General features: G+C 43.0%; 1 protein-coding gene across 2 annotated transcripts in view; it reads left to right on the forward strand.

Moving 5' to 3' along the window:
• Positions 1-26,042, forward strand: part of LRRC56 (leucine rich repeat containing 56) — a 66,293-nt gene that overhangs the window by 12,769 nt on the left and 27,482 nt on the right. Inside the window, exons 1-6 of one of the 2 annotated variants that reach the window (XM_069738858.1) lie at positions 577-708; positions 18,346-18,386; positions 19,889-20,039; positions 20,141-20,228; positions 23,449-23,509; positions 25,729-25,825. In XM_069738858.1, the coding sequence (XP_069594959.1) occupies positions 19,896-20,039; positions 20,141-20,228; positions 23,449-23,509; positions 25,729-25,825 (390 nt within the window). In that variant the 5' untranslated portion in view covers positions 577-708; positions 18,346-18,386; positions 19,889-19,895. Of the gene's footprint in view, positions 1-576; positions 709-18,345; positions 18,387-19,888; positions 20,040-20,140; positions 20,229-23,448; positions 23,510-25,728; positions 25,826-26,042 lie in introns of those variants that run through there. The other variant, XM_069738857.1, reaches the window with a different exon arrangement.

Consider the following 26,042-nt stretch of genomic DNA (forward strand, 5'->3'; position numbering starts at 1 on the left):
AAGATTGTATGAGGACACAGTATAGGGAGTGAGGGTGATGGTATAGGTGCAGACACAGTGTGGGGTGTTGTGGGATATGGTAGGCGTCAGTATGGAAAGCAAGGGAGTACATATATTAGGAAACAGTATGGTTAGCAGGGGGATGTGAGAGGAGGGAGAATTGTGTGAGGAGACTATTGAGGGGAATAGTGTGAGGAGAGGAGACAGGATGGGGGAGAAAAGTGTGAGTGGGCACAAAATAGATACTCATTAGTGTCGGAGGGTAGCTTGGGGGGACTGTGTAAGGGCACAGCCAGGACAGGACAGTATACCAAGGTAGGGGAATGTGATGAGGGGGCACAATGTAGAGACTGGGCAAAAAAGGGGGACACAGTGTGAGAGGACTGTATGAAGAGGGGGCCCAATGTGGAAAGGAGTGGGCAGTGTGAAGGCAAGTACCATAAGAGGGACAGTGTGTGGGTCATATTTTGTGCAGGAAATATACCGAGAGGCAATTATTAAGAGGCTCAGTGTAGGGCAGATATTTTTATTCAGGAGCATTATAATGACACTGCTATTTTTAATTGTATCGTCTAGGGATGATCGGAAGACCGGAGAAGATGGAAGTCTGCAAAGACAAGCTGTGGCTGTGAAAAGTCATCATAGCATCTGGACAAGATGAAGAAAAGAAAGAGAATTAATCTAATCAGAGACAATGTCATCTACAAGGTACCTAGATGTAATTTTTTGGGGTGACACTGACTAATTCTCATCAGTACTGTGGTTCCTGTATGGTCCACAGCCTGATGATGACTGATACGAACAACATCCAGTATCTGTTTATCATTGTTAAGGATTAGTGATGAGCGAATATACTCGTTACTTGAGATTTCTCGAGCACGCTCGGGGGTCCTCCGAGTATTTTTTAGTGCTCGGAGTTTTAGTTTTTCTTGCCGCAGCTGAATGATTTACATCTGATAACCAGCTTGGGAACCCCCACATGTACTTATGTTGGCTAACATGTAAATCATTCAGCTGCGGCAAGAAAAACTAAAATGCCGAGCACTAAAAAATACTCGGAGGACCCCCGAGCATGCTCGAGAAAACTCGAGTGTATTCGAGTTAATTAAGGATGTACTGGAAGTTTTAGGTTCATGCGATTCAAATGTATATGGCTCTGACCTGACATTACAATCCATGTACCATGTACTGATGATGGTTCTTGGGATGTATTCCTGTACTTTTAAGGGTTTTGATGCTGTGTTTCTATACCGATGAGGGTTATACGGATGTATTTCTGTACTGTGGTGGTTCTGATGATGAATTTCTATACTGATGGAGGTTCTAGTGATGTATTTCTGTACTGCTGGTGTTTCTGGTGTTGGATTCTTGTGCTGTTATTGGTTCTGGTCCTGTATACATGTAACATGTAACAATCCATAACTTGTAAGATTATATGATACATGGCTATGTTAGCAGAGTGTTGTGCTGTCTGACAAGTTAAGGGTTACAATGTTTTTATTTTAGCAGCATTAAAGGGGTTGTCCAAGTTTGTGATGATTCTATGTGACTGCAGACTTCTGAATTCTCAGAGCGCTCATTGCACGCTCTCAGGATTTACTGAGATTGAGAAAATTATGAAGAGCAGCTCGTCGGCACGTGACTCAGTGTGCAACTCGCATATATACTTGGAAGGGGGCGACACGCTGAATGCTGGAAAACCTAGATACACCTCTGCATGTACTGTTTACACTGGATAATGTGCTGACATGATCAATAGTTTTTAAGCAAGCTTAAAAATAATTTTACCCACGAGCCATCGGGTGGTTGGCGGCCTGTTAACATTGCCCAGTTATTGGGATATACTGTAAGTGTTCCAAACAACATTCATTCCCAATAATCATGCAACGTAAATGGACCTCTAGGCCCTTGATCTATAACGATGATTGTTTTGTTAAGGTTCAAAATGAATAAATAAATACATGAAAATTGAATAAGACAAAAATGAATTTACTTAATTAAAGATAATAAATATAAACAGTCACTAAAAATAATACATAATCAATAATCATAAGTCATACAGTTATATGAAAACGTTTCGGCACCCCTATTAATCTTAAGCTTAATGTTTTATAAAAAAAATTTTTTTTGGCAACAGCTATTTCAGTTTCATATATCTAATAACTGTTGGACACAGTAATGTTTCTGCCTTGAAATGAGGTTTATTGTACTAACAGAAAATGTGCAATCTGCATTCAAACAAAATTTGACAGGTGCATAGGTATGGGCACCTCACCAGAAAAGTGTCATTAATATTTAGTAGATCCTCCTTTTGCAAAAATAACAGCCTCTAGTCGCTTCCTTTAGCTTTTAATGAGTTCCTGGATCCTGGATGAAGGTATTTTTGACCATTCCTCTTTACAAAACAATTCCAGTTCAGTTAAGTTTGATGGTCGCCGAGCATGGACAGCTCCCTTCAAATGATCTTACAGATGTTCAATGATATTCAGGTCTGGGGACTGGGATGGCCATTCCAGAACAGTGTAATTGTTCCTCTGCATGAATGCCTGAGTAGATTTGGAGCGGTGTTTTGGATCATTGTCTTGCTGAAAGATCCATCCCCTGCGTAAATTCATCTTTGTCACTGATTCATGAACATTATTGTCATGAATCTGCTGATACTGAGAGGAATCCATGCGTCCCTCAACTTCAACAAGATTCCCGGTGCCGGCATTGGCCACAAAGCCCCAAAGCATGATGGAACCTCCACCAAATTTTACTGTGGGTAGCAAGTGTTTTTCTTGGAATGCTGTGTTTTTTGGCCGACATGCATAACTCCTTTTTGTATTACCAAACAACTCAATTTTGGTTTCATCAGTCCACAGGACCTTCTTCCAAAAAGAAATTGGCTTCTCCAAATGTGCTTTTGCATACCTCAGCCGACTCTGTTTGTGGCGTGCTTGCAGAAACGGCTTCTTTCGCATCACTCTCCCATACAGCTTCTCCTTGTGCAAAGTGCGTTGTATAGTTGACCGATGCACAGTGACACCATCTGCAGCAAGTTGATGCTGCAGCTCTCTCGAGGTGGTCTGAGGATTGTTCTTGACTGATATCACCAGTCTTCTTCTCTGCCTTTCTGATGTTTTTCTTGGCCTGCCACTTCTGGCCTTAACAAGAACTGTACCCGTGTTCTTCCATTTTCTTACTATGCTCCTCACAGTGGAAATTGACAGGTAAAATCTCTGAGACAGATTTTTGTATCCTTCCCCTGAACAACTATGTTGAATAATCTTTGTTTTCAGATTATTAGACAGTTGTTTTAAGGAGCCCATGATGCCACTCTTCAGAGGAGATTCAAACAGGAGAACAACTTGCAAGTGGCCACTTTAAGTAGCTTTTCTCATGATTGCATACACCTGGCTATGAAGTTCAAAGCTCAATGAGGTTAGAAAACCAAAAAAAGTGCTTTAGTAAGTCAGTAAAAAGTAGGTAGGAGTATTTAAAACAAGAAAATGATAAGGGTGCCCATACTTATGCACCTGTCAAATTTTGTTTGAATGCAGATTGCACATTTTCTGTTAGTACAATAAACCTCATTTCAAGGCAGAAACATTACTGTGTCCAACAGTTATTAGATATATGAAACTGAAATAGCTGTTGCAAAAAAAACAATTTTTATAAAACATTAAGCTTAAGATTAATAGGGGTGCCCAAACTTTTTCATATAACTGTACATTACATTGGAAATGGTAGGAGTCAATTCAGCCTGCTCTCTGTGCCCTCGCTCATCCAAACCTGTCTCTCTGTCTCTCCCCCTGTGTCAGGCAATACCTCCATTTATATGTTAAAGGCTTTTGATCTATATCCTGTTATCTGAGGCTTTGTCATGGTATGTGTACTGAAGCCTTCAGGCCAAATAGATAAATGTAAAGTGTACTCTAAAGGCCCCTTCACATTAAGCGACGCTGCAGCGATACCGACAACGATCCGGATCGCCGCAGCATCGCTGTTTGGTCGCTGGAGAGCTGTCACACAGACCGCTCTCCAGCGACCAACGATGCCGGTAACCAGGGTAAACATCGGGTAACTAAGCGCAGGGCCGCGCTTAGTAACCCGATGTTTACCCTGGTTACCATCCTAAAAGTAAAAAAAACAAACAGTACATACTTACCTAACGCTGTCTGTCCCCGGCGCTCTGCTTCTCTGCACTCCTCCTGTACTGGCTGTGAGCACAGCGGCCGGAAAGCAGAGCGGTGACGTCACCGCTCTGCTTTCCGCCTGACCGACGCTCACAGCCAGAGCAGAGAAGCACAGCGCTGGGGACAGACAGCGGTAGGTAAGTATGTACTGTTTGTTTTTTTTACTTTTAGGATGGTAACCAGGGTAAACATCGGGTTACTAAGCGCGGCCCTGCGCTTAGTTACCCGATGTTTACCCTGGTTACCAGTGAAGACATCGCTGGATCGGTGTTACACACGCCGATCCAGCGATGTCCACGGGAGATCCAGCGACGAAATAAAGTTCTGGCCTTTGTTCAGCGACCAACGATGGCACAGCAGGGGCCTGATTGTTGGTCGCTGTCACACATAGCGATTTCTTTAACGATATTGTTGCAACGTCACCAAATGCAACAATATCGTTAACGATATCGTTATGTGTGAAGGTACCTTAAGAGAGCTGTCACACAGACAGCTCTCCAGCAACCAACGATGCCGAGGTTCCCGGGTAACCAGGGTAAACATCGGGTTACTAAGCGCAGGACCGCGCTTAGTAACCCGATGTTTACCCTGGTTACCAGCGTGAAAAAAAAAAAACAGTACATACAGTGGGGCAAAAAAGTATTTAGTCAGTCAGCAATAGTGCAAGTTCCACCACTTAAAAAGATGAGAGGCGTCTGTAATTTACATCATAGGTAGACCTCAACTGTTATGTTTGCTAATGACAGGTGTTATGAAGGCAATCCAGAAACACAGTGTGCTTAGCGATCAGAGCGCACACAGTGATCTGACAAATACCCAAAAATACAAGAACGAGCTCTGAGACGTGGAAACTCTGTAGACTGCACACCTGATCCTATCCTAAACACAACTAAAAGCGGCTGTGGATTGCGCCTAACAACTACCTAGGCAACTCGGCACAGCCTAAGAAACTAGCTAGCCTGAAGATAGAAAAATAGGCCTGACTTGCCCCAGAGAAATTCCCCAAAGGAAAAGGCAGCCCCCCACATATAATGACTGTGAGTAAGATGAAAAGACAAAACGTAGGGATGAAATAGATTCAGCAAAGTGAGGCCCGATATTCTAGGACAGAGCGAGGACAGTAAAGCGAACTTTGCAGTGTACAAAAAACCCTAAAGCAAAACCACGCAAAGGGGGCAAAAAAAAACCCCCGTGCCGAACTAACGGCACGGCGGTACACCCTTTGCGTCTCAGAGCTTCCAGCAAAACAAAAGACAAGCTGGACAGAAAAAAGGCAACAAAAAAGCAAAAAGCACTTAGCTATACAGAGCAGCAGGTCACAGGAACAATCAGGAGAAGCTCAGATCCAACACTGAAACATTGACAAGGAGCAAGGATAGCAGCATCAGGCGGAATTAAGTAATGAAGCAGTTAACGAGCTCACCAGAACACCTGAGGGAGGAAGCTCAGAAGCTGCAGTACCACTTGTGACCACAGGAGTGAATTCAGCCACAGAATTCACAACAGTACCCCCCCCCTTGAGGAGGGGTCACCGAACCCTCTCCAGAGCCCCCAGGCCGACCAGGATGAGCCGCATGAAAGGCACGAACAAGATCGGAAGCATGAACATCAGAGGCAAAAACCCAGGAATTATCTTCCTGAGCATAACCCTTCCATTTAACCAGATACTGGAGTTTCCGTCTAGAAACACGAGAATCCAAAATCTTCTCCACAATATACTCCAATTCCCCCTCCACCAAAACCGGGGCAGGAGGCTCAACAGATGGAACCATAGGTGCCACGTATCTCCGCAACAACGACCTATGGAATACATTATGTATGGAAAAGGAGTCTGGGAGGGTCAAACGAAAAGACACAGGATTGAGAACCTCAGAAATCCTATACGGACCAATAAAACGAGGTTTAAATTTAGGAGAGGAAACCTTCATAGGAATATGACGAGAAGATAACCAAACCAGATCCCCAACACGAAGTCGGGGACCCACACGGCGTCTGCGATTAGCGAAAAGTTGAGCTTTCTCTTGGGACAAGATCAAATTGTCCACTACCTGAGTCCAGATCTGCTGCAACCTATCCACCACAGAATCCACACCAGGACAGTCCGAAGACTCAACCTGTCCTGAAGAGAAACGAGGATGGAACCCAGAATTGCAAAAAAATGGAGAAACCAAGGTAGCCGAGCTGGCCCGATTATTAAGGGCGAACTCAGCCAACGGCAAAAAGGACACCCAATCATCCTGGTCTGCAGAAACAAAACATCTCAGATATGTTTCCAAGGTCTGATTGGTTCGTTCGGTCTGGCCATTAGTCTGAGGATGGAAAGCCGAGGAAAAGGATAGGTCAATGCCCATCCTACCACAAAAGGCTCGCCAAAACCTTGAAACAAACTGGGAACCTCTGTCAGAAACAATATTCTCAGGAATGCCATGCAACCGAACCACATGCTGAAAGAACAAAGGTACCAAATCAGAGGAGGAAGGCAATTTAGCCAAGGGCACCAGATGGACCATTTTAGAGAAGCGATCACAGACCACCCAAATGACTGACATCTTTTGAGAAACGGGAAGGTCAGAAATGAAATCCATCGAAATATGTGTCCAAGGCCTCTTTGGGACCGGCAAGGGCAAAAGCAACCCACTGGCACGAGAACAGCAGGGCTTAGCCCTAGCACAAATCCCACAGGACTGCACAAAAGTACGTACATCCCGTGACAGAGATGGCCACCAGAAGGATCTAGCCACTAACTCTCTGGTACCAAAGATTCCAGGATGACCAGCCAACACCGAACAATGAAGTTCAGAGATAAGTTTATTAGTCCACCTATCAGGGACGAACAGTTTCTCTGCTGGACAACGATCAGGTTTATTCGCCTGAAATTTTTGCAGCACCCGCCGCAAATCAGGGGAGATGGCAGACACAATGACTCCTTCCTTGAGGATACCCGCTGGCTCAGATAAACCCGGAGAGTCGGGCACAAAACTCCTAGACAGAGCATCCGCCTTCACATTTTTAGAGCCCGGAAGGTACGAAATCACAAAGTCGAAGCGGGCAAAAAATAACGACCAACAGGCCTGTCTAGGATTCAAGCGCTTGGCAGACTCGAGATAAGTCAAGTTCTTATGATCAGTCAATACCACCACGCGATGCTTAGCTCCTTCAAGCCAATGACGCCACTCCTCGAATGCCCACTTCATGGCCAGCAACTCTCGATTGCCCACATCATAATTACGCTCAGCGGGCGAAAACTTCCTGGAAAAGAAAGCACATGGTTTCATCACTGAGCAATCAGAACCTCTCTGTGACAAAACCGCCCCTGCTCCAATCTCAGAAGCATCAACCTCGACCTGGAACGGAAGAGAAACATCTGGCTGACACAACACAGGGGCAGAACAAAAACGACGCTTCAACTCCTGAAAAGCTTCCACAGCAGCAGAAGACCAATTAACCAAATCAGCACCCTTCTTGGTCAAATCGGTCAATGGTTTGGCAATGCTAGAAAAATTACAGATGAAGCGACGATAAAAATTAGCAAAGCCCAGGAACTTTTGCAGACTTTTCAGAGATGTCGGCTGAATCCAATCCTGGATGGCTTGGACCTTAACTGGATCCATCTCGATAGTAGAAGGGGTAAAGATGAACCCCAAAAATGAAACTTTCTGCACACCGAAGAGACACTTTGATCCCTTCACAAACAAAGAGTTAGCACGCAGGACCTGAAAAACCATTCTGACCTGCTTCACATGAGACTCCCAATCATCTGAGAAGATCAAAATGTCATCCAAGTAAACAATCAGGAATTTATCCAGATACTCACGGAAGATGTCATGCATAAAAGACTGAAACACAGATGGAGCATTGGCAAGTCCGAACGGCATCACTAGATACTCAAAATGACCCTCGGGCGTATTGAATGCAGTTTTCCATTCATCTCCTTGCCTTATTCTCACCAGATTATACGCACCACGAAGATCTATCTTAGTGAACCAACTAGCCCCCTTAATCCGAGCAAACAAGTCAGATAACAATGGCAAGGGATACTGAAATTTAACAGTGATCTTATTAAGAAGGCGGTAATCAATACACGGTCTCAGCGAACCATCCTTCTTGGCTACAAAGAAGAACCCTGCTCCCAGTGGTGATGACGATGGGCGAATATGTCCCTTCTCCAGGGATTCCTTCACATAACTGCGCATAGTGGCGTGTTCGGGCACGGATAAATTAAATAATCGACCTTTAGGGAATTTACTACCAGGAATCAAATTGATAGTACAATCACAATCCCTATGCGGAGGTAGAGCATCGGACTTGGGCTCTTCAAATACATCCTGATAATCAGACAAGAACTCTGGGACCTCAGAAGGGGTGGATGACGAAATCGACAAAAATGGAACATCACCATGTACCCCCTGACAACCCCAGCTGGATACCGACATGGAATTCCAATCCAATACTGGATTATGGGTTTGTAGCCATGGCAACCCCAACACGACCACATCATGCAGATTATGCAACACCAGAAAGCGAATAACTTCCTGATGTGCAGGAGCCATGCACATGGTCAGCTGGGCCCAGTATTGAGGTTTATTCTTGGCCAAAGGTGTAGCATCAATTCCTCTCAATGGAATAGGACACCGCAAAGGCTCCAAGAAAAACCCACAACGTTTAGCATAATCCAAATCCATCAGATTCAGGGCAGCGCCCGAATCCACAAACGCCATGACAGAAAACGACGACAAAGAGCATATCAAGGTAATGGACAGAAGGAATTTGGACTGTACAGTACCAATGACGGCAGACCTAGCGGACCGCCTAGTGCGCTTAGGACAATCAGAAATAGCATGAGTGGAATCACCACAGTAGAAACACAGTCTGTTCAGACGTCTGTATTCCTGCCGTTCAACTCTAGTCATAGTCCTATCGCACTGCATAGGCTCAGGTTTAACCTCAGGCAGTAATAATAATAATAATAATAATAATTTTATTTATATAGCGCCAACATATTCCGCAGCGCTTTACAAATTATAGAGGGGACTTGTACAGACAATAGACATTACAGCATAACAGAAATACAGTTCAAAACAGATACCAGGAGGAGTGAGGGCCCTGCTCGCAAGCTTACAAACTATGGGGAAAAGGGGAGACACGAGAGGTGGATGGTAACAATTGCTTTAGTTATTCGGACCAGCTATAGTGTAAGGCTCAGGTGTTCATGTAAAGCTGCATGAACCAGTTAACTGCCTAAGTATGTAGCAGTACAGACACAGAGGGCTAATACTGCATAAAGTGTATGAGAACATGATGCGAGGAACCTTTTTTTTTTTTTTTTTTTTTTTTTTTATTATAAATAGGCCACACAGGGATCGTTAGGTTAATGCATTGAGGCGGTAGGCCAGTCTGAACAAATGAGTTTTTAGGGCACGCTTAAAACTGTGGGGATTGGGGATTAATCGTATTAACCTAGGTAGTGCATTCCAAAGAATCGGCGCAGCACGTGTAAAGTCTTGGAGACGGGAGTGGGAGGTTCTGATTATTGAGGATGCTAACCTGAGGTCATTAGCGGAGCGGAGGGCACGGGTAGGGTGGTAGACTGAGACCAGAGAGAAGATGTAGGGTGGTGCTGAGCCATGGAGTGCTTTGTGGATGAGGGTAGTAGTTTTGTACTGGATTCTGGAGTGGATGGGTAGCCAGTGTAATGACTGGCACAGGGTAGAGGCATCGGTGTAACGGTTGGTGAGGAATATGATCCTGGCTGCAGCATTCAGGACAGATTGGAGCGGGGAGAGTTTTGCAAGAGGGAGACCGATTAGTAGAGAGTTACAATAGTCCAGACGAGAATGAATAAGTGAAACAGTCAGAGTTTTTGCAGAGTCGAAATTAAGAAAAGGGCGAATTCTAGAAATGTTTTTGAGATGCAGGTAAGAAGAGCGAGCCAGTGATCGGATGTAGGGGGTGAATGAAAGGTCAGAATCAAGGATGACCCCAAGGCAGCGGGCATGTTGCTTTGGAGTAATGGTGGAACCGCACACGGAGATGGCAATGTCAGGCAAAGGTAGGCAGTACCGCCAAATGGTGCGCAGATTTACGCTCGCGCAAGCGTCGACCGATCTGAATGGCCAAAGACAAAGACTCATTCAAACCAGCAGGCATAGGAAATCCCACCATGACATCCTTAAGAGCCTCAGAGAGACCCTTTCTGAACAAAGCTGCCAGCGCAGATTCATTCCACTGAGTGAGTACTGACCATTTCCTAAATTTCTGACAATATACTTCTATATCATCCTGACCCTGGCACAAAGCCAGCAAATTTTTCTCAGCCTGATCCACTGAATTAGGCTCATCGTACAGCAATCCGAGCGCCAGGAAAAACGCATCGACACTACTCAATGCAGGGTCTCCTGGCGCAAGAGAAAATGCCCAGTCTTGAGGGTCGCCGCGCAAAAAAGAAATAATAATCAAAACCTGTTGAATAGGATTACCAGAAGAATGAGGTTTCAAGGCCAGAAATAGCTTACAATTATTTTTGAAACTTAGAAACTTAGTTCTATCTCCAAAAAACAAATCAGGAATAGGAATTCTTGGTTCTAACATAGATTTCTGATCAATAGTATCTTGAATTTTTTGTACATTTATAACGAGATTATCCATTGAAGAGCACAGACCCTGAATATCCATGTCCACACCTGTGTCCAGAATCACCCAAATGTCTAGGGGAAAAAAAAAAAAGTGAACACAGAGCAGAAAAAAAAAAAAAAAATGATGTCAGAACTTTTTCTTTCCCTCTATTGAGAATCATTAGTTGGCTCCTTGTACTGTTATGTTTGCTAATGACAGGTGTTATGAAGGCAATCCAGAAACACAGTGTGCTTAGCGATCAGAGCGCACACAGTGATCTGACAAATACCCAAAAATACAAGAACGAGCTCTGAGACGTGGAAACTCTGTAGACTGCACACCTGATCCTATCCTAAACACAACTAAAAGCGGCTGTGGATTGCGCCTAACAACTACCTAGGCAACTCGGCACAGCCTAAGAAACTAGCTAGCCTGAAGATAGAAAAATAGGCCTGACTTGCCCCAGAGAAATTCCCCAAAGGAAAAGGCAGCCCCCCACATATAATGACTGTGAGTAAGATGAAAAGACAAAACGTAGGGATGAAATAGATTCAGCAAAGTGGGGCCCGATATTCTAGGACAGAGCGAGGACAGTAAAGCGAACTTTGCAGTCTACAAAAAACCCTAAAGCAAAACCACGCAAAGGGGGCAAAAAAAACCCACCGTGCCGAACTTACGGCACGGCGGTACACCCTTTGCGTCTCAGAGCTTCCAGCAAAACAAAAGACAAGCTGGACAGAAAAAAGGCAACAAAAAAGCAAAAAGCACTTAGCTATACAGAGCAGCAGGTCACAGGAACAATCAGGAGAAGCTCAGATCCAACACTGAAACATTGACAAGGAGCAAGGATAGCAGCATCAGGCGGAGTTAAGTAATGAAGCAGTTAACGAGCTCACCAGAACACCTGAGGGAGGAAGCTCAGAAGCTGCAGTACCACTTGTGACCACAGGAGTGAATTCAGCCACAGAATTCACAACACTCAACTATGGGAGACAAACTGAGAAAAAAAAATCCAGAAAATCACATCGTCTGTTTTTTTTAACATTTTATTTGCATATTATGGTGGAAAATAAGTATTTGGTCAGAAACAAAATTTCATCTCAATACTTTGTAATATATCCTTTGTTGGCAATGACAGAGGTCAAACGTTTTCTGTAAGTCTTCACAAGGTTGCCACACACTGTTGTTGGTATGTTGGCCCATTCCTCCATGCAGATCTCCTCTAGAGCAGTGAAGTTTTTGGCTTTTCGCTTGGCAACACGGACTTTCAACTCCCTCCAAAGGTTTTCTATAGGGTTGAGATCTGGAGACTGGCTAGGCCACTCCAGGACCTTGAAATGCTTCTTACGAAGCCACTCCTTCGTTGCCCTGGCGGTGTGCTTTGGGTCATTGTCATGTTGAAAGACCCAGCCACGTTTAATCTTCAATGCCCTTGCTGATGGAAGGAGGTTTGCACTCAAAATCTCACGATACATGGCCCCATTCATTCTTTCATGTACCCGGATCACTCGTCTTGGCCCCTTTGCAGAGAAACAGCCCCAAAGCATGATGTTTCCACCACCATGCTTTACAGTAGGTATGGTGTTTGATGGATGCAACTCAGTATTCTTTTTCCTCCAAACACGACAAGTTGTGTTTCTACCAAACAGTTCCAGTTTGGTTTCATCAGACCATAGGACATTCTCCCAAAACTACTCTGGATCATCCAAATGCTCTCTAGCAAACTTCAGACGGGCCCGGACATGTACTGGCTTAAGCAGTGGGACACGTCTGGCACTGCAGGATCTGAGTCCATGGTGGCGTAGTGTGTTACTTATGGTAGGCTTTGTTACATTGGTCCCAGCTCTCTGCAGTTCATTCACTAGGTCCCCCGCGTGGTTCTGGGATTTTTGCTCACCGTTCTTGTGATCATTCTGACCCCACGGGGTGGGATTTTGCGTGGAGCCCCAGATCGAGGGAGATTATCAGTGGTCTTGTATGTCTTCCATTTTCAAATTATTGTTCCCACTGTTGATTTCTTCACTCCAAGCTGGTTGGCTATTGCAGATTCAGTCTTCCCAGCCTGGTGCAGGGCTACAATTTTGTTTCTGGTGTCCTTTGACAGCTCTTTGGTCTTCACCATAGTTGAGTTTGGAGTCAGACTGTTTGAGGTTGTGCACAGGTGTCTTTTTATACTGATAACAAGTTTAAAGAGGTGCCATTACTACAGGTAATGAGTGGAGGAAAGAGGAGACTCTTAAAGAAGAAGTTACAGGTCTGTGAGACCCAGAAATCTTGATTGTTTGTTTCTGACCAAATACTTATTTTCCACCATAATATGCAAATAAAATGTTAAAAAAAACAGACAATGTGATTTTCTGGATTTTTTTTTCTCAGTTTGTCTCCCATAGTTGAGGTCTACCTATGATGTAAATTACAGACGCCTCTCATCTTTTTAAGTGGTGGAACTTGCACTATTGCTGACTGACTAAATACTTTTTTGCCCCACTGTACTTACATTCCGGTGTCTGTCCCTTGCCGTCTGCTTCCCGCACTCACTGACTGCCGGCCGTAAAGTGAAAGCACAGCACAGCGGTGACGTCACCGCTGTGCTCTGCTTTCACTTTATGGCCGGCAGTCAGTGAGTGTGGTGTTGTGAATTCTGTGGCTGAATTCACTCCTGTGGTCACAAGTGGTACTGCAGCTTCTGAGCTTCCTCCCTCAGGTGTTCTGGTGAGCTCGTTGGCTGCTTTGTTATTTAACTCCGCCTGATTCTGTCTTCCTTGCTCCTTGTCAATGTTCCAGTGTTGGATCTGAGCTTCTGGATCTTTCCTGTGGCCTGCTGCTCTGCTTAGATAAGTGCTTCTTTGCTTTTGTTGCTACTTTTTCTGTCCAGCTTGTCAATTCGTTTTGCTGGAAGCTCTGAGACGCAAAGGGTGTACCGCCGTGCCGTTAGTTCGGCACGGTGGGTCTTTTTGCCCCCTTTGCGTGGTTTTTTGCTTTAGGGTTTTTTGTAGACTGCATAGTTCTCTTTGCTATCCTCGCTCTATCTAGAATATCGGGCCTCACTTTGCTGAATCTATTTCATCCCTACGTTTGTCTTTTCATCTTGCTAACAGTCATTATATGTGGGGGGCTGCCTTTTCCTTTGGGGTATTTCTCTGAGGCAAGTCAGGCTTGTTTTTCTATCTTCAGGCTAGTCAGCTCCTCAGGCTGTGCCGAGTTGCATAGGTAGTGTCAGGCGCAATCCACAGCTGCCTTTAGTTGTGTTTAGGATAGGTTCAGGTATTGCGGTCTACAGAGATTCCACGTCTCAGAGCTCGTTCTATTGTTTTTGGGTTATTGTCAGATCACTGTATGTGCTCTGATTGCTGGCACACTGTGTCACTGGATTGCCTTCATAACAGTGTGGGAAGCAGACGGCAAGGGACCTGATGGACACCGGAATGTAAGTATGTACTGTTTTTTTTTTTTTACATTTACGCTGGTAACCAGGGTAAACATCGGGTTACTAAGCGCGGTCCTGCGCTTAGTAACCCGATGTTTACCCTGGTTACAAGCGAACGCATCGCTAGATCGGTGTCACACACACCGATCTAGCGATGACAGCGGGAGATCCAGCGACGAAAGAAAGTTCCAAACGATCTGCTACGACGTACGATTCTCAGCAGGATCCCTGATCGCTGCTGCGTGTCAGACACAGCGATATCGTATGGATATCGCTGGAACGTCACGAATCGTACCGTCGTAGCGACAAAAGTGCCACTGTGTGACGGTACCCTTAATGTAAATTACTGGGTCATTTACATTCACTTTGCTTAGACTGACCATTTGGACAATTAACATGTGGCTGGACAAGTTTTCAATTAGCTTTCTGTGGACTCCATTGAAAATACATATATATATATATACTAATAACAAAAACAATCAATATCTCTATCATTTGTATTAATTAATTGGAGTGTTGAAATCATATTAAAATATATGTAATACAGCACATTAATGCATACATATTCAATTTCAGTTGCGATAGTGCAGGAGTGCTTACTGAATGCAAGGAGTGAGATTGCAAAGCTTTCCCAAAATGTGTGGACAGATCGCCATGAGCTGTTTTATCTAGAAGCTCATAGGATGAAGTAATTGTTTGAATTTATAGATGAAGTCACAAATTGAAAGTGAATATATTAGTTAAATACTTTGGCACCAGCTTCCGATTCCAAGTGTTGACTAAAGACTGCAATCCTGCAACCCTGCCTTACTGCAGCATCAATAAATGAGGTCATAGCTGACACATCCATTTAACTGTTTAAATAGGCTGCAAGACAAAGGTGCAGGGACTGGATAATGGGAAGCACAAAACTAGACGCTCATTTATTAATGCGACTTATTGTCTTCTGCATGGTTAAGCACTTTACCATAATGCAGTCATTTCTGATGATAAGACTGGCTACAAAAAGGGTCAGCTGCAGATGACTCTCTGACAGTGTTGATGTATCTCACTGATGATGACTCAAAATGTTTCACAAGCAATACAAATCATCCACAGCCATTTTATTTAAAGGGGCTGTTCTGCCTTAAGCTACAATTCTGCAGTCACTCTATGTGACTGCAGACTTGTGAATCCTCACATCCTGCGCACTGCGCGCTTTCAGGATTGTCCGATGCTGGGAGTGGTCAGTCATGTGACTGCAAGAATGTGATTTGCATACTTCTGGCCACATTCCGACTAGACTGTGTCTGGCCTCGTTCAATACACTTGCATTGAGGGAGGCCACGTACGTCTAGTCGGCATGTGATCGCATGTATGCAAATCACGTACTTGTGCTTATGCGCCTGGCGCTGACACCGGAGAACCCTCACAGTGCATAAGATTTAGGGATTCACCAGTCTGCAGTCACATAGAGTGACTACAGATTGTAGCCTAAGGCCGGCAACCCCTTCAATATAACAAAATTATCTCTACCACATTGAAGCATAGGCTCCCCATGACCTGACATTAAGTTATTAGCAGCAGATCTTTTACGTCCTGCGAAGTTGGGTTTGAATGGATCTAATTTGTTTTTCCAGCATAAAGATTGAGATCTGAGGCCAAATTAATACATTTAAGGGTCATTCCAGTCCAAATAACTTAGTGTAACCTGTCCACTGAATAGGTGATGGTTGTTAGATCGGTGTGGGGTATCTCTTGGGCCCCTAGTCAGAAAGTGCTTGTGCCCACCTGTTCTTTCCTGGTAGCAAGAGCACAGAGAGGAGAAATTGGTGTGCCAGGCTGTGCATGTGCCCTGCAGCTTCATTTAAGTCTGCGACAAAGAACAAGATTGCTGAGCCCAGAACTTTGATTAGTTATCGTCTCCTATCTTCTTCAGTGTAATAGACTTGCATGGAGTGACTTGGACCATGCTGCACGTTTCAAATCGCACTCCCAACTGTAGAATCCACACAATCTCCTGTGGCTAGTGTTAGGCTCGCCAGTAAGGGGATCCTCTAAGCCTTAGGTACAAGCAGGCACAAGAATCCCGTGCGTTGATGCAGCAAGCACGAAGGTACATGGGCATTTAGGACTTGGCACACACAAGAATCTCAGGAGAAGCAGGACAGATGACCTGCAACCCATCAGAGATTAATGCAAGTAGAAAACACAGCAAAGCACAGGTAATGGAGCAAACCAAGCATGGAGCCCTAGAGTCTCAATCCCAAGACACAGGTATGTGTCTAAATGGGTCTTAAATAAGTCTAGAGAAATTGTCATTGATCCACTCTAGCATCCTGCAAAACCCAACACAGAGCACAGCCAAATGAATGAAGCAAAGCCTGGGATACCCGGGACAGGTGTTTAACAGCTAAGAAGTAACTAGAGTGAGCAAAAACATTTGAACTACCCTTATCCAGCATCCAATTCAGTCCTTCATGGCAGTCAGACCAGGGCAGTGTTCACTTCTACACCAACAATCATCTGTCTGGCACCATGAGTGCTTCAGTCTGCAATCTTCATTCCGTCATTAACTTGCAGGCTGATGATATGCAGTTTTAAGCCTGATCCAAGTTTCTGTTTTTTCTTTTGGGAGAGTGTCCCTCCCTTTAATATAGGCTAAATGCAATGTCTGTGTATAGCCAGGGTACTAGTGTCTTCACTTGCTGTAATGTATCAGCACAGCTTCAAAACTGCATATTTCCTCTACATGTGCTTTTCCCCTCGTTATAATGGCCATACACTTTCAGGTGGCATAGTATGAATTTAGTTTTATTATATACCCATGATCTAAATAAAAAGTTATAGATCAGTCTTAGAAACATTTTTTTCTTAATTATGAATCTTTGCCAGTAATCGCACTTATGCCTGTTGTGCTCACAGCAACTTGTACTCGCTCTGCAGTGAGAGCACAACAGACTGTCATTGCATCTCACACAGGAGTAGCCCAGAACAGATAGGATACTCCTGTGTGAGACATATAATGACAGTCATGTTCTCACTGCAGACAACCTGATGTCACTGCACAAGTTCCTGTGAGTATAACAAACATAACTGTGGTTATTGACACCATTGTGCTCTTATCTCTGGACTGACAGAGTAGGTGAAGGGCAGGACAACAGAGGTGACAGTGCTGTGAGAGAAGAGCTGACAAAAGTATTTGTAATGTGACAAAGTTAAACTCATCTGTGCTGCCGTCCCCCGCTTGGACTGCTGGGGACGTATCTGAAAGGTGCTTTTCATCTGTGCTCTACTCCCAGCACTTTCTAATCATGCACAAGGTTAGACCAAGAAATCAGGGCTGTCTGTCATTATCGCACTCACTGAGAAACCTGCTCTAAGCAAGTGTAGGGGAGTGTTCTTTTTCTGCTGTGTGTTGTTACCTGCTTCTGATTGGTCAATATTATATAGAATGAAGAAGTACACGCCCCCATTGAAAACTATCTGATAACACCTATTTAGACTTAATTTTCATTAATTGAAATACTTTTATTTCTAATATGTCGGCAACAGTGAGGCAAAATATATAAAAAATGTTTTTATTCTGCTCTGCAGCCATCATTACATCATGTATCCAGTTTAACATGAAAAATTTGGTGAACGGTCCATTTGGAGGTTTTCCAATGAAATTTAAAGACAAATGGATAACAATTTTTTTAAAATGTGTCATCTACAGCATGAGTTTTCCATCTGTGCCTCACCTCATTATAAACTTTCTATAAAGTAACTGACATACAGGCTACAAGTGGTATTCACAAAACTTCAGCCAGCTACTTGAAATGCCATTTACTAAAAAAATAAATAAAAAGGAAACATACGGTAAATACCTGAGCTGTCAAGATGCTAAGATTCGTTCTCAGTTGTTTCTTAGTTAAAAGACAAGGTGACAACCCAAAATTTCAGCTTCAACAGGAATTGTAAACAAGTGACCCAAACAAGCCTCTCAATACCTAGCTATGTCTTCCAGGATTTTAGGATGTCTACTAGGTAACAACCTTTGTTTAGCTGCAGCAGTGCTATGTTAGTTCTTGATGTTGTTTCTTCTGTTCTTTGTAAATACTATCAATTATATATAACTTATATTTTAAATTATATTTTTTTTTCCAGTGGTCTGAATTTTTTAAAGAAATGTAACCTATCCTTCCTTGGTAAGTGAGTGAATCAACTGTGTATTAATGACAAATATTAATTGAAAGGCTTTCTCCCCTTTGTTCAGCCTTTATCCAATGGCTTGACAGATATTGCTCATTTATAAGTTGTCACCCTTGAAGGTGCATTTACATCTGCTATTTTCATCTAGTTTTCATTATTATGCTTTGCTTATATAGCAGCATCCTATTCCGTAACACATTACAGACATCATCCCTGTCCCCATTAGGCTCACAATCTATGTTCCCTATCAGTATGTCTTTCCAATGTGGGAGGAAACCGGAGAACCAGGAGGAAGCTCATAAAAACGCAGGGATAATATACTAACTCATTGCAGATGTTGTTCTTGGTGGGAATTGAACACAGGACCCCAGCGCTGCAAAGCAACAATGCTAATGCTAACCACTGAGCCATCGTGTTTTCACAAGAATCAGTCCGTAAGATCAACTCCCTCCCCCCCTGTTCCCCAAACCACATATATAGAGAGAGGATGGCAGGTCTTTGAAAAATAAATCCATCAATACCTATACAGTATATCTTTTTTATATCACGACAAAAGTACATTTCCAACAGGCTGGGCACCTTATAAATGCAACATTTTTATTAAAAGGGAATCTGTCAGCAGGTTTTTGCTACCTCATCTGAGAGCAGCCTGATGTAAGTAAAGAGAAACCAAATCCAATGATGTATCACTTAGTTTATTGAGTGCAGCCATTCTGACACAGTTTTTAGATTTAGCAGCAGAGCTGAGGAAGCTAACCCCGCCCACACCAGCCTCTTGTTCATAGACAGTGAGCTGCCTATCACTGGAGGGGGCGTGTCAGACTAGCATGCACGTGCTACTGTGTCCCAGCAATGATAAACTCTTGGTGCTAAAACAATCATTGTAAGTAAACAAAACCACAGAGCGAGCTATCGCTGAAATCTGTGCTTTAACCTCAACCTCTTGCTGTCATCAGATTACATAGCAAAAAAACGCTGACCGATTCCCTTTAAGAGGCGAGTGCCTTTTAATTTAGCTCATCTTACTTAGGCACACACACGTCATTAAAATGGGCATGCAAAGTCTTGATAAATCAGGCCTTAATTTGTACAACGTCCCATCAGTTGCCAATAGTTTCATAATACACCATAGGGACTCTGCACAAGCTCTAGACGTGAGTTTTGGGGGCTTTCTCTGGATAAATATCCATAAATAATAAGTTTAACATTACTCACTTCAGTTTTAAACATACGAACCGTCTTGCTATCCCTGTGATCAAAAATTAGGAATATATTAATAAAATTCTATAGTGAAAAAAAAATCTAAAATTAATATGATAACAACATTCCTAAAATATAGTGTTAAGTGGCCACAATGTGAAGCTTTACCTTTCAGCATGCTATTATGATACTGTTGTATGGTGATATGGAAAGTGATGCAAAAATTAATTATGTCATCTAACTAATTAGAATAAAAAACATTTGTTATTGTCATCACTCGTTATTCGTTTACTTTTAGGTAAACCATGGAACAGAGTTTTCAGAGACGCCCAGGTACTCCCAGTGTGAGGGTCCTTGATTTGGGATGGCAAGGATTGCTGAATCCAAATCCTGTAAACCGTGAAGACTATGAAACCCTCGTTGATGAATATCTCTCACCCACAAGACTGGTATGGGGTCACTGCAAATACTATACAAACCATATGAGAATCTATTCCTTATCCTCAGACTTTAATATTGTGTGATTTAATTTTTTATTTTTTCCCTGCAGAAAGGACTTACCGGGGAGGATAATCTGCAAGATGTTACAACACTTCAAATGTGTGTGGACACGAGGGAACGCACCTTGGGGAATTTTGGTGAGGGATGCTTTTTAGGTGAGGGGGTAAAACAGGTGGCCCTATGTGCTGTGCAGCTAGCATCTAACTCTTAAAAAGTTTTGTTTCTCAAAATGACAAGTTATTCCCTATAGGAAAGGTAAAGAATTACTTTCTGATCACTGTGGTCCGACTGCCAGACATTCCAAGAACGGGGCTCTCTACAACTCCATCTTGACTGAAGTAGACCTGCACATGCTTGTCCTCCACTCTATTTATTGTCAATGGGACTGATGATAATTGAGAAGAACTCTACTTGGCTTTCTCTGGAAGGTCCATAGACAAAGGATGGAGCAGAGTCAAGCATGTGCATTGTCACTGCATCCAAGATGGGGCTGCAGATGGGGCTCCATTCAAGACGGGGCTGTAGATGGGGCTCCATTCAAGACGGGGCTGTAGATGGGGCTCCATTCAAGACGGGGCTGTAGATGGGGCTCCATTCAAGACGGGGCTGTAGATGGAGCTCCTTTCAAGATGGGGCTGCAGATGGGTCTCCATTCAAGACGGGGCTGTAGATGGGTCTCCATTCAAGACGGGGCTGTAGATGGGGCTCCATTCAAGACGGGGCTGGAGATGGGGCTCCATTCAAGACGGGGCTGGAGATGGGGCTCCATTCAAGACGGGGCTGGAGATGGGGCTCCATTCAAGACGGGGCTGCAGATGGGGCTCCATTCAAGACGGGGCTACAGATGGGGCTCCTTTCAAGACGGTGCTGCAGATGGGGCTCCATTCAAGACGGGGCTGCAGATGGGGCTCCATTCAAGACGGGGCTGTAAATGGGGCTCCATTCAAGACGGGGCTGGAGATGGGGCTCCATTCAAGACGGGGCTGGAGATGGGGCTCCATTCAAGACGGGGCTGCAGATGGGGCTCCATTCAAGACGGGGCTACAGATGGGGCTCCATTCAAGACGGGGCTGCAGATGGGGCTCCATTCAAGACGGGGCTGCAGATGGGGCTCCATTCAAGACGGGGCTGTAGATGGGGCTCCATTCAAGACGGGGCTCTAGATGGGGCTCCATTCAAGATGGGGCTGCAGATGGGGCTCCATTCAAGACGGGGCTGTAGATGGGGCTCCATTCAAGACGGGGCTACAGATGGGGCTCCATTCAAGACGGGGCTGCAGATGGGGCTCCATTCAAGACGGGGCTGCAGATAGGGCTCTATTCAAGACGGGGCTGCAAATGGGGCTCCATTCACGACAGGGCTGCAGAGCCCTGCTCTCATGATTCCAGAGTCCCATTCTCTGGATTTCTGTCTCAGTAGTCGAACCCCCAGTGATCAGCCAGTTATCTCCTTACCTATAGATAAGGTATAACGTGATTTTAGAAAAAGCGCTTTAAACTAATACATTATTCTAACTATGTACTGCCTTAAATGCACAGCTGGTATAATATAGGCCAGAGGAGTAACTTGGGTCTCAATGCAAAATCTGCAATTGGGGCCCCAACTGTGACACCTCATTTATATTGATCTCCTTTACTTTTGAGACCTTTGGTACCACTCAGGCTTAGGGGCATAAGCATGATGTAGGCACCTTCTTATGTATGTCACTACTGCTAATATAGACCCTGCTGGAACCAAAATATGGCCGTGTGAAAGCAGGCCCATTCTGACAAGTTAGATTTCAGCTAGTAGGCCACTTACATCAGATGTCGGAACCGTTTCCATAAAGTTATGATGAATAATTAATAAGCAGAGAACAAAATGATGTAATTAGCTTCCCATGAGGTTCATTTTCATCATAGTTGTTGAAATAAAACTGTTATACTGGAAATCTCACTGGATAAATCGCGTTACCTTAGTATAGAAACGTCATGATGGATGATTTTTCGCAGGTAGACAGAGAAGTGTTAGCCTCCGGCTCCATTAGCAGCCAGGTTTTAATAATTGTAAAATTGGTAAAATTGTAACGGAAGGTGAAATTATTATCTCTGTATAACAGAGTCTTTCATTGCCAGTCGCTAGTTGAAAAGTTTTTACAAGACAGGCAGGGAATACATTTGCATCTTCCTTGCAACTCTATGTATCTGTTGTAGGGGTTTCAGCTCTCTGGTGGTGAGTGGATACACATAGGCACAGGGGGGTTATATCAAAACAGAATAAAGTTTATTGTCCTCCATATACCTTATAACTCCAAAGTGAAACCTGCCTTTTTTCAGCCCAAATAAATAACATAAACAGTCCTTTCTTTAGCACAATACAACAAAGCAAATGTAGTCTCACCAATCTTGATATCATAGGCAGTAGCAGGTCAAGTTGGTTTAAACACTTTCACCAACAAACCCACTTCTGTTCAGCTCCAGCACAACTCACTATGCTAAGCTAAACCACCTGCCTGTTAGTAGACTTGTAGGATCCAGATAGGAGTATGGGAGGGTCCTCTCCCACCCAACCACTTTTGGTCGCTCCTAAATCCTGGACCAAAATCAGATAAAAATAAATAAATCTCAGTAACCTCACCTCATGCTTTATTACACAAAAATATTGGAAACACTATCCCTCTTTACACATCAATGCTATTTTGTACATTACTGGGCTACTTGAATGCGCGTTGCAGATGTTTCCTCTTCTATTACATCCGTATAACCCAGAATGTTTTTATCAACTCAACGCTAGCACTATTTGCCAATACATCATTGCATCTATGTGCAACCCTTACACTTATGGTCAGGAGATGTGGCGGGTAGACAACAGTCCTGCATTCCATTAAGGGAGATAACAAATCGCTATAATATTAAGCACCTCTAAAACTCCTTTAAATAGCATAATGTAAATTAATTTAGCTTTATTTAAACTGCTGCTGCAGACAATAAACTAATCTGATATCAAATATTTACCCTGGCTAGTAAATTATATCTCTGTTTAAAAATCGACATTAAATTCACTGTAACGTTTCGCCTGGTTCAAGCTCCTTCAGGGCTTAGTAATCCACACTCAAAAATTTCTTAGGGAACTCCTGCTTGAGAGTAAAGGTATAGCTGCTCTTTGCACTGTGATACTGGCTATGTGTGATACAACATTATTATGGGAAGGAATGACATAAATGACTACATTTCTAGAAAAAAGAGCACTTGCCGCTTCTCTCTTCTGATCTATGTCAGGACATCTTGCATGATTTGGGCAGCAGAAGAGAGCATAATCATGCCGATAATAAGGCTTTTACTATGTAAAACACTTACATATTTACTCTTATTAACACAGGTACACACATGCCAAACCTTAGAGAACTTAAGCTGAACAATAGTGTAATAGTTTCCATCAGGTAAGGACTTTCTGTTTTATTATTTCTATATTAAATTTACAACTTCAACTTGTGCCCACACTTTTTAAGGCTATCCATCATTACAATATAATTTACAGGAAGTCAAAATTGTAAGTGATATGGAATATTTTACTAATATTGATAGGTAAATGTCTGTCTTTACCTTTATGTTTATGTTATCTTATTTTCATACAGCTATTCAGGTCTATTAAATTTATAAAGAGTTGTATAGCTCAATATAGTTTCCGTCCATCCCTCTTTTTTTCCCTCTTTTTATAGCACTTTCCATTACAACCTGAAATGTTCTTCCACCATGAATAATATACTGTATGCATGTATTCAGTTGTTAAGTCAAGTTGTTTTGGGGTTTGATGTAAGTTATTTCCTAACTGTATTCTTAATGCTCCTCTTGCAAGCTAGACTTAGACTACTTTCACACTAGCGTCATTAAACGTACGTCGCAATGCGTCGTTTTGGAGAAAAAACGCATCCTGCAAATTTGCCGGCAGGATGCGTTTTTTCTCCATAGACTTGCATTAGCCGACGCATTGCAACATATGGCCACACGTGCGACGGATGCGTCGTGTTTTGGCGCACCGTCGGCACAAAAAAAGTTGCATGTAACTTTTTTTGTGCGTCGAGTCCACCATTTTTCGACCGCGCATGTGCGGCCGAAACTCCGCCCCCTCCTTCCCGCAACTCATAATGGGCAGCGGATGCGTTGTAAAACTGCATCCGCTGCCCACGTTGTGCTAATTAGCACAACGTCCGTCGGTACGTCGGGCCGACGGTTTGCGACGGCCCTGTACCGATGGATGTGTGTGAAAGTAGCCTTAGAGGGGCTGAGTAGACCTGTGTTGTGGAGCAAGAAAGAAGCTTCTTTATTTGCTGTACATAGTTACTTATACATTCTACATGAAACAGTCACACTCACTACCATAATAATTCAAAATTAATTTTATTATTATTATTTATTATTAAAGCGCTATTTATTCCTTGGCGCTTTACATATTATGCACGTTTATTAAAAACAATTAATTAAAAAAGTGGAAAAGCGAAACTCCGAACAAGATCATCTGAATGGGTAACTACTAGTAATGAGCAAATATACTCGTTACTCGTGTGTCCTCTGAGTATTTTTTAGTACTCGGAAATTTAGTTTTCTGTGCCGCAGCTGAATGATTTACATCTGTTAGCCAGCATAAGTACATGTGGGGGTTGCCTGGTTGCTAGGGAATCCCCACATGTACTTATGCTGGCTAACAGATGTAAATCATTCAGCTGCGGCGATGAAAACTAAATTTCCGAGCACTAAAAAAATACTCGGAGGACACCTGAGCAGGCTCGGGAAATCTCAAGTCACGAGTATATTCGCTGGTCACTAGTAAGTACTAGTCCATATATGCAATTTTATGTCTCGTTAAACAAAAAATAATCAGACAATATCAACTCATTTAAATCCCATAATAAATAAGGTGCATAGTGAAAGGTACGTAATATAAAAACGTATAATGTTTACTGAACATAGCAAATTCATTTATACAAAAAATATTTGATGCACACATAAGGTATGATGTATCTCTATTAATTATGAAGATGCAGTAGTTCATAATTTATGAAATCATTGCATCCTGAGACATTATGAGATTAGTGCTTAAAAAGTATAATATTTTTAGACCATATTAGCGATGAGGGGAGCCACCCCTTGAGGAAGCAGAGGCGAAACATGTGTTGGGCATATAGCAGCAGGCTACTTGTCTTGTAAATATCACCTTATCCTTAATATTGTCTAAAAATATTTACTACATAATAAAATTAATGTAAAATTATTATTGTAGTGGGTGTGGCTGTTTCTCGTAGGATGTATAATTGCCATTGACAAACACACCAAATAAAATGTTGTGTTCTTACGGGAGCTTTGTGGTTGGAGCCATCTGTGTAGGTTCTGCACATATTTTCTTGTTTCATTTTACGTAAATAAACCAGGCTCTGATAAAGACCACATCATCCAGCGCACCGCCTACAAAACCAATGAGTAAAAGTTTGAATATTTCAAAATTATTCTGGCATCAATGTGGTCAAACGGGATCTGAAATGCTGAAAGGACACGTGCGCTTTGTTAAAGTTCTGAATATTTCAGATGTTATAAAGATACAGCTTGTAGTTACTGTGCTTCGTTATTAGCGTTATTGGCGGTGTTATTGATTCTTTATTTCCAGAGATCTTGGTACATCACTATCACATTTACAAGTGCTCTGGCTGGCTCGTTGTAACCTTACTGATCTTGATGGCATATCTTCCCTGTCTTCTTTAAAGGTACATTTCATTTTTTTTAACCTAGAGTAATTTTCATATTAAGTACTTAAGGATATTAAAGAGGAGATGTCACTTACCAGGCTAACATTTTTTTAAAATATTTATGGCATTAGTGGTGTTGATCTTCTGTATCTGATGTTGTTTTTCTCCCTTTTCCCGCACCTTTCCATTCCCGAGGCTTTGCTCTAGGCTCCCTGTATAGATAGATCTAGTCTTT

The sequence above is a fragment of the Ranitomeya imitator genome, chromosome 9, assembly GCF_032444005.1.
Source record: "Ranitomeya imitator isolate aRanImi1 chromosome 9, aRanImi1.pri, whole genome shotgun sequence".
NCBI classification, from domain to species: domain Eukaryota; kingdom Metazoa; phylum Chordata; class Amphibia; order Anura; family Dendrobatidae; genus Ranitomeya; species Ranitomeya imitator.